Consider the following 15,545-nt stretch of genomic DNA (forward strand, 5'->3'; position numbering starts at 1 on the left):
TGAATAATAGGACTTTGATAAAGGTTAGAAATATCTCTCAATGCCCCATTCTAACCTCCTCCCTTTATTGTAATGACTAAGCATCAAATTAATGGACAGCAGTATCCCCTCAAACTCTAGGTGATAAGTACTTTGTAATAAATAATGGCAGGTTTGTTTTCAAACATACCCCCAGCCATGATTACCCTGAGCCCTAATAGTCATAAAAATCTTGAAGAATCTTGGGGTTTTGACAGGAATAAGCATGAAATTCACCCAATCGATTTGCTTAACTCTAGACAATACCCAACTAGTGATTATGGCAGAAAAATGTGTAATTTGTTCCTTTCCCTTCACTTTCTAGCAAGATCTTTTCCCCTTAAATTGGATTTGGAAGTATAGTGCCTGATAATTACTGTGAAAGCCCTCTTATAGATATAAGCAAAACACATTTATATTGTTAGAATGTTTTCCTTTAATAAATTTCCTAGAGTGGAAATTTACTGAAATGCCTATTTCATAGCTGGGAACAGAAAGATGAAAACTGATACGAAGTTTCCTGGCCAACCAGAAAGGTAGGGAAGGTAAACTAATATTTGTCTAGCTTTTACTTTTACCAGTCACTGTGCTAGGTACTTTTGAAAGTTTTTTTTTTTAATCTTATTTTAATTTTTATAACAACCCTGGGAAGTATGTCCTTCATTATAAAAGTAACTGAGGCTCAGAAATGATGTGCCTTTTACTTAAAATTTGATAGCTAGTCAGTGGTGGATTACATATCTCAGATTCTTTCTGAGATACCCAATTTTGGGTAAGAATTAAAATGTCCTAGGAAGGAGAAATAGCATCCAATGTGCAGCTAATGGAATCTGGGTTCCCTATCTTTGGGATAGATTGTTTTTTGTTTTTCTCTGTTGTTTTGTTTTCTTTATTTTTTCAATAACAGTTTACCATAGCAGCTAATAAAAAGATGTATAAAGTTTCCATTTTAAATACTTGACCTTAAGATGCCAGAAACACCAATAAGCAGCCAGACAGGAAATTCATGTCTGAAAAAAATCTTAGCGTGATAAGATATTGAAACACAAAAGTAGGAAATAGATATCACTGAGGATACGAATTGGTGCAAAGAATGTTTGAGCCTAAGGCCAAAAAAAAAAAAAAAAAATCCACAGATCACGGCTTTGATTGAGCAAATGGGACTCAGAGAAGCCATTAAGGGTAATGGTGAGTGAACAATTTGGAAGAAAATCTGAACACAGTTTAATTTTACTGGAGCCAAGTTTCCACATCAAAGTGTACTGCATAAGTAAAATTATGTATATTGGGCAAGTGTACAGAGCAGTTAATTATTTTAATTTATAGTGTTAGTTAGAAAAAATATTTTAAAGCAGTTTTTATGATAGTATGATTCATTCATTTTTTGCTCTGGATCATTCCTAGTTCTTACCTAGCCTCAACTGCACTTTCTTATGTCACTTAGCCAAAATATTTATTTAGTAATTGCTGCATTATATTGGTTTCTTTAGGACTTTTTCCAATGCAAGTGTCAGTAAGCCCAATTATATTTGTCTTCAACAAAATGGAATTTAGGAGGTGACATACTGAAGGGTCCCAGGATTGGCCTCTCTGCAGGCATTACTGGATCCAGTTCTTCTACAATGCCACAGACCTGGTACTACTAGTGTCCCTTCTGGTAATGAGAGGCATGCAGTGAGTCTGGGCTTCTATATGATGGATGGTGTTCACTGTGTTGGACCGACATGAAGCACTTGCCAGTCCCTACAATAGTCACGATGGGCATGTAGGTCTAATGGTTGATTGACTGGGTCTGAGTAACACACTGGACTAAGAGGAAGAAGGTTGATCTCCACACAGGCATTTTCATTACCAGGAGTAGGGAGGATGACATTTTAGGAAGCACAAATGATTAATCCCAGGAAATTCTATAACTGAGCACTCTGTCTATCTCCAAAATGGACTTACTTCCTCTTTTCATTTTTCCTTCATAAAACAAACATACTTGAGCATGGATAACGTGCTAGTGATTATTGCAGTGAGCAAGAGTAAGGAGGATATCTGCCCCCATGAAGATCAAGGAGAGGTGAACAGCCACTGGTACTCATAAAGCCCCCATGGGGATGAAATGAGTGTAAATGTGATGAATTGTATGATGAGTTCCATATGCCAAAAATCATGGCAGATATAATCAATTATAACTCTTGAAAGTCTCACTTTTGGTTGAGGCATATTGCCTGCCAAGATAGGAAAAGGTATAACCCATTAATCTCTTGGCTCTTACTATGTACAATTTTTCAAGAGAATAGATTGCGTTAGCTGGAAATGATGCCTAGAAGAGGCTAATGTTGAAGGAGAAAGGGGACAAGTTCCAGAGCAGGAGCCCCTCTGGTGGAGTGGGCTGGAGGCATTCACTGGGCAGAACAGGGTCCCTGACATTTGGCCTAATTTATCTAAAGAGATGAAAGAGGAAGGCAACATCAAATATAAACTTTTAAAGTCATAAAGAAGTTTTATGAATAAAGTCTAAATATTGATTTCCTTTCATTCATTTAGAGTAAAACGCCTAACATGAAAGATTCGAATAGTTAGCAGATGACAGCCATCAACTTGCTCACAGGCAAATTTCATTAACTCCTTTACAGGTGTAGCCTCTGTTTTCCTTTCAGATAGGGACCCATTTACTTCACAATTAAATGTGCCTGTTCTCTGACACCAGATGCTAAGTACTTTTCCCTGAAAAATCAACAGAAAAAATTCCAGGTGGTTCAGAAGTTTGTAGTTAGAAATAGACTGGATTATACATCAATGTTACAGATGGATTTTTGAACTCAGCTTCACAGAACTGTTCCAGAAAAAATAAACAAACAAATATTCAAGCTAGTAACTACTCCTATATAGCCCTTCATTTTATATTCATACTTTCTACTTATGCTTGAAGGAGGATATCTATCTATCTATCTATCTATCTATCATCTATCTATCATCTAATCTATCTATTACAAGCATTTTAAGCTTGCAACCTGTGGGCTACACGTGGCCCAACAATGAATATTTAAAAAATGTCTTAATAAAATTTTTGTAACTTAATTTTTACAATATCCTGTCATACATGATTATTAATAATGAACTACAATGTTTGCTAATGACTGATTACCATAATCATGTTGCATACACTTCCCTTACGTTCCTTATGTGCAGGTACACCTTTTCTCTCCAATAATACTAGCAGTGAATATTTTAGCAGCCAATTGCCAAGTCATTAGTCTTGGACTGACTTGTTTGGTGTGTGCAACAGGAAATATTTCACTTTAGAGAACAAGAAAAATCGGTTTATTTGCATTACATTTATTAATTTGTGCAGTTATTCTGTGTCTAGTAAGCTAATGTTCAAGAAAAAATATAAATTTTTATTAAAATGTTCTATTATTTTATGTTAATGATTACTCATTTATTGCAGCTCTTTGTATTCAGTATATTTCTATTGAAATTAAATGGCAGTAAACATAAACAAAAAATTGCTGACAAACATCTAATTACCCAAGAAAAGTGGAAATTGGAGTATTTTTGCTGTGAAGTAAAAAATAAAACAATCTGCTTGATATGTAATAATGCCACTAGTGTACCAAGGTTATACATTGAAAATTGAAGCTTTTGTGTGTGTTTTTTATGGCCCACATAAAATTAAACCTTGTGTATTTGGTCCATGTTAGCCTTTGAGTTTGACATACATGGTCTATTATCTATCTGGAATTGGATTCTGTTTTTCTGCAACAGTTCTCAAGGAAAACTCTACTATAAAATATTGTCACATTTGCTTCAAAATTGCACACAGAAGCTACAGCCTTGTCACTTCAAAAGATGACATCTCACCTTGGTAGCTCACCCTTCTCAGAGGTTGTGTTTTCATCTCTAAAGGGAAATAGTTCTCAGGAAGAGACACACAACATTAATGCTGATGGATTTTCAAGATGACAGCGAGACAAATAACAACCTCTGTTGAATAGCAGTGTCAACGCATTTTTGAAATACTTGTTTTGTAGCTTTCCTTGTCAGTCCTGATCAACACGTGCTTTGAAAAACTGAAGCAAGTATTGACAAAATTAAGAGCAAATATAAGGAATATATTTGCTTAGATGATGGTAATATTTTGAATCAAATGTAGGATTTTGTTTTGATTCTGTGTGCAGTTTTTTGAGGTTACACTTTATGTATACCACACTTTAGAGACATGGTCTTACAATGTACACGACAATTCCATAAACAAGATTCAGGAGGATAGTATTTAAAATAAGAATTTTAAAGCAAAAATTATTGACTGTATATTATGTCAGATTCTGTGCTAAGTGGTTGATACACACTGAGTGGCCAGATTATTATGATCTCTGAACTGGGCCTCTACAGACCCAGTGCATGAATTCGTGCATAGGTGGGGTCCAGCCAGCCTGGCCAGGGGGAGGGGTCATGGGCGGTTAGCAGGCCTGCCTGCTGGTCTAACTCCTGGTCGAGGGGACAATTTGCATATTAGCTTTTGATTATATAGGATATACACTGAGTGGCCAGATTATTATGCGTTCAGAGATTATAATAATCTGGCCACTCAGTGTATAGTATCTTAGGCAAATTTAAGAATAATTCCATGAGGCCAGTCCTACTATTCAATAGATACAGAAATAGTCTTAGGGTTCAGTAGCTAATGTTGCACAGATGCTCAATACAACTCAATGAATCCAGAACTTAATAGCTGGGGTCTGTCCATTAGCCATTAAGTTGTTTGGGTGAGAATTTTACAAATATTGTATTTATTACTTCTGGGAAAACAACCTTATTGTGTGTGTTTTTATAATAGAAAAACTAATCAACACAACTAGATCTTTCAACATTGCCTACATTGTGTGAGAAAAAGCATACTTGTTTAAATTCAGGATTATGAAACATTTTTATATTTATAACATGAAATGTGTCAGGCTTAATCTATCTTCAGTGTTAGAGTCTTACTGCAAAAAGACTTCAGCCCCCATACATTTCATTCCAAGCCAAGTATTCATACAGTGGAGTTAGTTCTTCCCTCCCCAACCACCATTTAAATGCTGTCTAAAGTCATAGAATGTCCTATTTCTTATTTCTTACACACACATTTCTTATTTCTAGGGTCTCCAGTTTGTTTTTAGGCTTTCTGTTACATCTTATTTTGTTTCTGAATAGCATGGACTGTATAATTGTTCGCAAGTCTGTCAGTTCATGTCCTCTAGAAAGCAGACACCAAGCTATATGGGTTAAAAGTATGAGAGATTTATTGAGGAAGGTGTCTGGGATAGGGAGAATGCAGAAATAGGTAGAACAAGCCTCAGGCCACAATGCAGGTTTGACAGTTATAAAAGGAGAGTAGGGTGGAAAATTGATTGGATAGGAAGATCCTCAAAGCAGACCAAGGTATAGTTATGGGAAAGTCTCAGCCAGCCTAATAGGGAAACTTAGACACAAAGATTGTCCATAGAGGAATCCCACTCTGGGCAAAAATAGCCAGGCCCCACAGCATAACATGCTCAGAAGCCTTCCAGAGAGAGTGCCTTGACTAAAATGCTGCACCAGATTTGAATATTCTGGTGTTGGTGGCTGTCAGCTAACTCCTATCCTTAGAGAAGTTTCTCTCCTGTTAGAGATCTGAGCCACCAACTGATGGGTACCACAATTTACCTCAAGTTCAGCAGGTGTTCCTCTCTCACAGGTTGAGGAACAGCTTCTATGTGATTTCCAAGAGACTCTTCCTGAGGAGACTCTTCCAGGGGACAGCTAGTATGATAGACTATAGCTCTCATCACTACAATTTATTTGGGGGCTGTGATTGAAAGTCACTCTCACCCTCTGCTAACACCTCGGCTGGGCTCACTTGGTGGTGAGGATCATTCCTCTTTCATGAGAGGTTGGAACCCCTAGTAACCAAAACCTTCTCAGGCCAGGGTTGCTGCATATAATGTTTCAAAATCACAATTGGGCACAGGAATATCAGGAGGGGCTCCACTCATATTTATCTCTGCCCCATCATGTGACAGCAGCCCTACCTCCCCCTGCTGCCTGGGTCAATGATCTCTTCCAGGAATGAAGTTAACTGACCACCAATGACTCATCTTGTTGCCTGCTGGCCACTATACAAAGGAATTTCAAACTGCCCAGGAGGCAGCGATAGCTGGTTTTACAATGGGACCCTTGCTGTGTCTCCTAGAAAGTGTGTGATCCAATTGGGGACAAGCACCTCTAACCCCGAGAGCTCAGATTTATGGGGACAAGAAGTACAAAGTCCCCTAATGAGTCATTGGTTGTCAGTTAACTTCATTCCTCAGCTGCTATGCTGGTGTTTGGTCTCCTACCTGTAAGAGGATCATGCAAGCCCACATATTGTCATGTAAAACCTGCAGTGCTTTCTTGTTGGAGGAGAATATATCCCCACCCCATTGACATCAAGCTTAGAGGTAAGATTCCTTTTAGCCAATGGAATGTGATTGAAAGGTGATATGCTACAGTTGAGCAGAAGCTTTAGGAGACACTGTATAGTTGGGAGAGTCCTGTTCTCTCTCTGCCCTGGAAACGTATCCCATATGGCATATCCTGGCTCAGTGTCTCTCCAAGGACTGAGGTCTGCTTTCTTTTACAGCATAGGTGGAGAAGGAGGGCGAAGCCACGAAGGAAGTTACGCGGGCAAGCATTTCCGCATGGGATTCATGACCATGCCTGCTCCTCAGGACCGACTTCCCCATCCTTGCTCCAGTGGCTTCTCCGTGAGGTCACAGTCCCTGCACTCGGTGGGGGGCACAGATGAGGACCGCAGCTGTGGCTCCCGAAGACAACCACCCCCCAAGCCCAAGCGAGACCCGAGCACCAAGCTGAGCACCTCATCGGAGACAGTCAACAGCGCAGCAACCAGCAAGAGCGGGAAAGCCCTGGAGCGCTCAGAAGGTAACACACCCCACACCCACTTCACCTATTAATAGAAAAAGATTTCAGGCCAAAACCGGTTTGGCTCAGCGAGTAGAGCGTTGGTCTGAGGACTGAAACGTCCCTGGTTGGATTCTGGTCAAGGTACCTTGGTTGTGGGCACATTCTCAGTGGGGGGTGTGCAGGAGGCAGCTGGTCCATGTTTCTCTCTCATCGATGTTTCTAACTCTCTATCCTTCTCCCTTCCTCTCTGTAAAAAATCAATAAAATATATTAACCCTTTGCACTCCGCTGCCCCCTCTCAGGGGACATTGCAGTTTATAAGTGATTACGGGGAATTGAGTTAATTCAACGCACGTTTCGCAAAGTAGCGTCGAGTAGCTGCTAGCCAATGTCCAGAATGGTTCGGAGTAGCTGGTAGCCAATGTCCAGAATGGTTCGGAGTGCAAAGGGTTAAAAAAGAAAAAAAAAAGATTTCAGGCAACAGGTCACTGATAAGCATCTCCCTTCCTCCCTGGTTCATTTCCCTTGGGTCCTAGGAAGGAAGAATCCAGGGGGAGGAGAGGCTATTTGTTGAGATGATGTCCAAAGACAGATAGGAATATTTGATTTACTGGAAAGGAAAGGCAATATGTGTTTTCTTACCCCCTTAAAGCTTTGCGTTATTAGGAAATTATTTTGCCTAGAAATAAATATACATGAAATGTATAGTGTCTTGTGTTTATAAGTATTATTTATATGACTAAAGAAGTACTATGTGATTGTTAGGATAAACTTATAATGCAGAAAAATATAAAGAAAAAAATATAGTGGTTTTTGAAAATAATTATTTTTGCATTTTGGAGTATTTCCTTCCAGTGAATGTGTGTGTGTGTGTGTGTGTGTGTGTGTCTGTGTGTGTGTGTATTTTTTTTCAATGTCTATATTTTTCTTCATTATGAAACACATGGGTCAAATATATTTCAGCCTCCTATCTGGTTTATGAATATAAATTAGGTCAGGCTACCCCCAGATCTGGTCAGCTCTTTAGTCCTCACTTGAATCAATAAATCTTGGTTTTCCTGAGTTTTTGCCTGATAGGCCCTTGGTGGGAGAGTGGTCTCTAGTGTGCTTAGATGGAAGTCATTTTGATGGTTGTATATAAGTTGTCGAAAACACTTTAAGGTTCCCAGTGCTGCCAGTGGCCAGCTTGAGAGCATGGTTGTGCCAGGCTCTGTAGCCTTTCTCCTGCCCTGTTTGTCCCTGACATTGTCCACAGCATCCCCCAGCACACCGGGTTTCACAGTGGTTTGCTGCAGAGTGGAAGCCAAGAGGGTCCTTTCCTCAACCGCAGATTTCTTTGTCACCTAGGCTTCCCAGTCCCTCGTGGAGTCTTCCTCTTTTTCTGATCTAACCTTTCCACAGAAGCTCAAACCTATTCCATGAGAAGGGGTGCCCATTAGGCATGTGCTGTGTTTTCATTACTCTCATCTCCCCTTACTGGTGCCCCTTACTGTTTAACTAAAAAACCAAAGCTTCAGTGCATACTGAAAAATACAAATAAATACCTAGAGATAAAGATAACCCCTTTGTTCTACTTGAAAAATATCCACTTATGCTCAGTGTTTTCTAAACCCATATATGCAAAAATATATCATGAATAGGTGTATGTGTGTGAGAGTACAGATAGAATAACATATATGTGTATGTGTATTTACAAAATTGAAATCATTGTGCTTAAAGTGCTTATATTTTCACTTACTCTCTTGTGACTATTTTGCATGGCATTCAGTTTGTTAAGAAATACCCATCTTTAAGAAGAGAAGTGTCTATTATAGTATTTTATTTAATCATCATCTCCTTGATGAATACTTATTTGGTTTCAGTTTGGTTTGCTATGATGAAAAGCACAACAATGATTGTGTATGTCTGTGTCTATGTAACTATTTTTTTCTGCTGCCTTAGGGTATTTGATTTTTTCCCTCATGATTCAAGGTCATTAGTATGTCCTTTCACTTTTAACACACTAGTGCTTTTAGAAACAATTTAAGTCTTTGGTTTACTTGTTAATACTCTAAAGGGCCCTGGAACATATTGAATATTGTTCTCAGGTTTCATCTGATACTGATACATAGTCTCTTTCATTTCTCTTTGTTTTCTTTGATCTGGTTTCCAGAAGTTACTTCTTTCCTGCTTTTCTTGCCAGAAAACTATATCATCAATTACATTAGGTTGTTTGCCAGAAAACTTTACTGATTTAGAAGAGAGGTCTCTGAATGAAGAGGGCCTGATCATAATCTAGAATGATTCGAGAATAAAAGGGAATAAAAAGTCAGCCAAAGGTGAGGGAAGAGATGACACAGACAAGGAAAATAGCCAGTAAGGAGCTATTATCAAGCAGTATAACACTCCATAAACATTCCTGGAGGCAATGTCAAATACACACTTCAGAATAGACCCCCTCAGGGCAGGGTATTCCTAATGAAAACAAGCTGAGAGTCTTGATGATTTTCCCCTAGAAGAAACATTTGAGTCCCATTCATTTGTCTTACAAAATAGAACTGACTACCATTCATTTGGGATGCACTCCAATAAATAACCCCTGAGATAGAGAAGCTTCTAATTCTTTCAGATCCCTTCAGCATCTAAGGACCGAGGGTTCCAAATAACTAGTTATCAAACAGAACAGAGGCTCCATTACCTTCATTTCTTTAAAGGACACGATGACAGCAGCAGCAAAGACTTAAAGTTAGACTTGGAAACTACTGGGTGAGCAAGTGAAGTTTATTAAACACTAGGCCCAATTCAACAACTGTCTTTAAACAGAGCTCTAAACATGGGCTGAAGAGCCTTCAGCTGTAGTGTGTCTTTAAGGAAACTCAGTGGACCAGATGGACTGTTAGAATCTGGTGCAGAAAAGGTCTATTTCTATAGAAGAATTATTCTCAATGCAAATTTCACCTTCTCTTCAGAACACTTAATAAGAAGGAAATTGCAAAAGTGGATACGTTCAATCTCTTCTTTCAAGTCATGACTTCTATAACAACAGAAATCAAGGCTCAGTTCAGAGATGGGAAAAAATCTTGAGTCCAAATGTATGCATTTATATGTGTGTACTCAAAGCCAAATTATATAAATATGTAGATTGTTCTTTTATGAATTCTCAGTTCTTTGTAATCATGAGTTAACTGGAGGTCATTACAGAGCATATGTTTTCTTTAAAAATTTTCTGACTATCAAAATTATAACAAAGATGAAAAGTGACTTTTACAAATCTTAGTCTGTCTTTTCATTTTACATTAAATGTCAGCAAAGTCAAAATATTGATTCAGTGGCATTAGAATGATTTCCATGGTTACCAGCTTCTATTTAAGTAAGGGATTATGACTTCCCTGTGGATAAAAGTTAAAAAGAAATGGACTTGTAGCAAAACAGCTTTTCAGAGAAAGAAAAAAAATTGGTGTAATGAACTCAAGCAAAATAAAAATCACATACCAAGAAAGGTATAATTTATTTTTTTTAAAATGTAATCAAATAAACATTTACAACTCTATTTTGGGAACCTTTACAATAATATCTTTTGAAATCATAAAAATATAGTAGAGAAGATAAACTGGTCATGATTGCCCTTTTCCATTGCCTTCATGTGGTGCCTGCTTAGTTTTAGGGTTCCAGTTGTGCCTAGACTTGTGATCTATAGAACTATATAAGCTGGTGAGGAAGAGGAATGTTGATGTTTAAGCTGCCATGTTGTGACATCTTGTTAAGGAGGTGTGGGAAGTAATCCATCTTACCAAGTTGTGAAGTAAAATACATAAGCAAAAATAAATATTGAATAAATATCAATAAATAAATAAATAAATAAAGGTGAACAGAATGATGGACCCTCAAAAAATGCTGACCATTAGGCCTTCCCAGAACCTGCCTAGCACTTTCTGAATTTGTTTGGATCTTTTCCTGAAAAGGTCCTTCCTTTCTCATCAATGTTTTTTTGTTCTTTCAAAGGGCTCAGCATTGGCTTTTCGGGTGGCTATTTGAATGACTCATGTAGATAACTACAACGTGTCTGCTCTGGGCCCTTTTTCACATCCCAAGGGGCAGTTGTATTTCCACGGATGTGCTCAAACAGTGTGCAAAGCCCCATTCAGCACTGCACTAACAAAACACAGAGTGGAAAACAAGCTCTGCCAGTCTTCATCGTTGGGGCATTTGGTAGAATTCTAGTGTGTGTTCTTGTTTGTTTTATGGGAAAGGTGGGCGATTATCATCTAAGGCCCACATTCCTGGGTTTTTCTTTCCAGGTTGACAGAATCAGAAGCCGCCAGGCTTCCTAGAGTCAAAGCCATCTGTCAAACCAGGCACTGCTCAGATGGAGACAGGATTGCACATCTACACTATGTGATCTTTTTCTAAATGTACCCCGAGGCCCATGAATGAAACAGTTTGTAAGTCAAATCATGATGCAACACATCTCCCAGACCTTGCCGTGACTATTGATTCTAGTCCAAAAACTACCCTGCCTCATTACTGGCTTCTGTTAAGTGGCTGGATTTGACCTCACTTGTCTCAGTGTTTAAATTCATAAGAGGATTATGTCCCAAGTTGTTGGCTCAGATGGATATTTCCATGAGAAACCAATAAACCCAAATTTCCTGAGCGTCTGTTGTGATCAACGCATTGCTCTGGATGGTGTTCAATTGCTGTGCAACAAATTGACATAAATGTAGTCCCTTAAAATAACACATTTTTATTATCTCACAGTTTCTGTGGGAGAAGAGTCTTCCAAGGGTTGCCCAAGGCTGTGGTCCAAATGCCGGCTGGGTCAGGGTCAGGGTCTTTCCCATGCTCACCTACTTGTTGGCAGAATTCATGTCCCTGAGGTTGTGGATTACATGATAGCTTGCTTCTTCAAGGACAAAAGGTAAGAGACTCTCTCTCTCTTGGCTTTGCTTCCTCAAGGGAAGACCTGGATCTTCTTTTAAAATAGCTTGTCCAGGATAACCTGCCTTTTGATGAGCTCATAGTCAAAAGATTAGGAATCTTAATTATAACTGGAAAATCCCTTCATAGGGATTTTCCATAGACGGTAACTTAATCACAGAAGAAAAATACCATCATATTCACAGTTCTCCTTGCACTCAAGGAGAAAGATTTGTAAAAGTTCCAGAGGGTGGGACTCTAGTGGGCCAGCCTCAAAATCTGCCTACTCAGATACAAAGGAGATGTATATATTGCTTTCCTAGAAACTATTCAACTATGTGATTGAATATTTCAGAAGTCAATTGGTGAAAAGTAAATTAGCAATGCAAGAAGTATATTATAATTCAATAGAATAATATAAATATCACAAGCCAATCTAAATAATAGGTAAACAAATAGAGCAATCTGAGGCAGCTGGTCGATGTTTCTCTCTCATCGACGTTTCTAGCTCTCTATCTCTCTCCCTTCTTCTCTGCGAAATATCAATAAAATATATTTTAAAAAAACAAAAACAAAAAAACAAATAGAGCAATCTATAATGCCCCTCTCTAGTTCTCTCTTTGACTTTTCTTTTTCTCATCTAATTGAAATCACTCCTGCTACAAAATGCCTGGATTATTTTATTGAAAGTGGGAATTTTGCTTTGTTGTTTCAGCTTACCTAGGAGACATGAGAAAAATACATTCCTTAGTCCAGCAGCCATATGCCAAAGAATTCATAGAACATAAAGATCCAAGTAAAATATTGACATCAAAATGGTGCAAATATTTAAGATAATAGGATACATAAGTAAATGTCTATTTGATACTTGCTGTGAAGAACATTCCTAGTTTGCGATTCTCTTGTGGACCTATTGCTAGCTTGACCCAGCACAGTTTCTCTTCCCTGAAACACCTGGTGGATGTGGGCTAGATTACTGGTCGGCAAATTCATTAGTCAACAGAGCTAGATATCAACAGTACAACGTTTGAAATTTCTTTTGAGAGCTAAATTTTTAAAGCTTAAACTTCTTCTAATACCACTTCTTAAAATTGACTCTTCCAGGCTGTAGTATTTTGTGAAAGATCCACACTCAAGGGGCCAAAGAGATACATGTGGTTCACAAACTGCAGTTTGATGACCATGGGGCTAGATAATGTACAGCAGCCTTGATATCACTATGGTGCTCCGCAGTGCTTGGGCCTGTGGATTTACCCAATGAATCCAATGATTATAGAGATTGGTAATAATGATTTATACTAAGTACCGCTACCTACCTGTTGAGTAGCATGTTGATGACAAATAAAGATGAGACCACATGTTCCCAAGTTATGCAGTTTCTGAATTGCAGTAGCACATCAATTTCCACTTATGGATAAATGCCCATCAGAAAGCCTGGGTCTACAAATGAAGTGAAAGTTACTACTGTAACCCTTATTGCAACTTTTCCATGGTCTCTGTTTTTGTCTGGCCCCAAGCTTGGATAGGGATTCATCTATGCAATTCATTCTAAAGCACTAAGGACTACTGTAGTAAATTATTGCATTACTAATATTTTTGTAAGGAAAATGGAGGAAATGAGTTGACGGCCTGTTTTTCTAACACACCCTCTTCATTTACTTCTCTATAAAGCCCTTGCCTTCACTCTATTTCTTTTGACTTCAATATGGCCCCTAAACACGCTATTTTACATGTGAGTCTTTCAGGAGACTAATTGATACAAAGAATTAATGCACTTTCAAGCATCTTTAATGCAGAAGGAAGTTCAGGCATTTGGAAAGCTTAGAGGAAAAGCATGGTGATTTATGATCCTCAGAGAGCTAGTGCACTGGCCATCCATCCATCACCACAGTCCTGGCTTTGTTTACAATACAGTAACTGCTCTGAATGATTTAAAAGATGAGAGGGTTGTCTGCTTGCTCTTAGGTTTGTAAAACCTCATACTATATTTCTTCCATTGCTTTATATTTCCGAATCCTAGGAGGACAGAAATTAATTATGGGTGGTGGCAAAGAATACTGTTGACTGGCTGTGATGTGTTATTGGGAACTTTTAGTTTATCTTCATACTATAAATCACACAATGTTCAGCTTATGCCATTTAATAAGGTTTAAAATCCAAGTTTCTCAATTAAGACAATAGAGAGCTGAGATTTCTTTCCTTAAATGACTTTTGGAAGTTAGCTTTAATCTTTCTTATTTTTCTGTGTTTCTGAGTTTCCCTAAGCCAACTCTGCCATAGTCCTACCAGTCAGGTATATTCTCCTGGATTAATTCTGTTTTACTATTCTCCAGGCATCCAGCTTCTGAGCAGCATTTCACTCTACCTCCTATAATACTGTGTAAAGCCATTTTTTAAGGCAGAGTGACTGCATGTGTACATAAATCTTGCCTTTAATTGACCTCGATGAAGCATACACTTATTACAGAATGAGTGCTTTCATTTTATGGCCCTGTGTCTGCACTGACAGCTTTTATAATACGTATTGCTTTCTGTGACTTTTCCTCTTAAGTGGGAAGGCAGTGATTTAAGGCAAGCTCTTCTTAAAAAAAATTTTTTTTTTGCTATTAATATTGCTGCCAGAAAAACACAAGTGGGAATCCTTCATTGTTTGTGAGAGTGGGGTTCTAGAGGTGCTGCTGAAGTAAGAATTTTCAGAAACCCCTATGGAAGGATGAGGTGGTAGAAGATTTTATTGGCATGTAGTTACATTCCTCAGTTTTCAATGTCCTATTTACCCCAAGCCAGTCCTAAAAGAGGGGCAGCGGGGAGTTCAGCAAAGCCAGAAACATGGCCAGTGTCCAGAGCTTCCATTCCATGTTGTGGCAGGGAGTAAGAATCCAAACTATTTAAGTCCATTAGTCCATGTGGAGTCCAGCAGGGATTTGTGCCATGTGGGCACAGGGAAGTGTACCTTCCTGCCACAGGAGAGCCAGGAACCTGGAATATCAGAGAGAGGAGAGAGAGAGAGAAAGAGAGAGAGAGAGAGAGAGAGAGAGAGAGAGAGAGAGAGAGAGAACTTCTATTGTTTGGAAGTCTAAATATTTAGGTTTTTCATGCTTGCAATGACCATCCATCCTAGCCACTAAATTATTCCCAGGTATGACTAGCAGGCAGACAGGGAGGCACCATCCCAGTTACTCAGACCTTTACTGGGCGTGTGTCTGAACTGTCCTTGTCCAGCCCCTTCCCCCATCAATCAGCGGGGAACAGACTTACAGAGTTTTCACTGCAGTGTTTTGGTAAAGCTGCATAAATGGCATGCTTTTATCTAGTCTTCCCTTTCATCCTTTCCTGTTAAATAATAACTAGGTTATCCAATGACATCAATAAGTATTCAATTAAGTTGATTATATGGAGCAGAACATGGGAACTCATCACCCTTTGGAAATATCTGCTTTCTGACAACTTCATCCAATAAGAACATCTGAAAATTAAGGAGTATATAGAAGAGCTTAACAGAGCCAAAATTCTTCTTGTTGTACTTCTTAAGGCTCTGTGAATTTTACAGAGTATCAATTGCAGTAACTGTTTTTCTTTTAACTTTTGGAAAACCACCTTCTCTGGTGCTAGGGCAAACTGTTCACCATAGTTTCTCATCAGAGGTAGATCACTGCAAGACCACCTCAGTGGGAGGGTTGCTGAAGGCAGCAGATGGCTTTTGGGGGTTTTAGGAG

At 38.7% G+C, this 15,545-nt stretch overlaps 1 protein-coding gene across 1 annotated transcript in view; it reads left to right on the forward strand.

Annotated features, from left to right (window-relative positions):
* Nucleotides 1–15,545, forward strand: part of NYAP2 (neuronal tyrosine-phosphorylated phosphoinositide-3-kinase adaptor 2) — a 194,451-nt gene that overhangs the window by 78,971 nt on the left and 99,935 nt on the right. The window contains exon 3 of the mRNA XM_045575473.1: nucleotides 6,650–6,951. Within this exon, the coding sequence (XP_045431429.1) occupies nucleotides 6,650–6,951 (302 nt within the window). The remainder of the gene's footprint in view (nucleotides 1–6,649; nucleotides 6,952–15,545) is intronic.

This window comes from Pipistrellus kuhlii, unplaced genomic scaffold (genome assembly GCF_014108245.1).
Source record: "Pipistrellus kuhlii isolate mPipKuh1 unplaced genomic scaffold, mPipKuh1.p scaffold_m20_p_7, whole genome shotgun sequence".
Lineage (NCBI taxonomy): Eukaryota > Metazoa > Chordata > Mammalia > Chiroptera > Vespertilionidae > Pipistrellus > Pipistrellus kuhlii.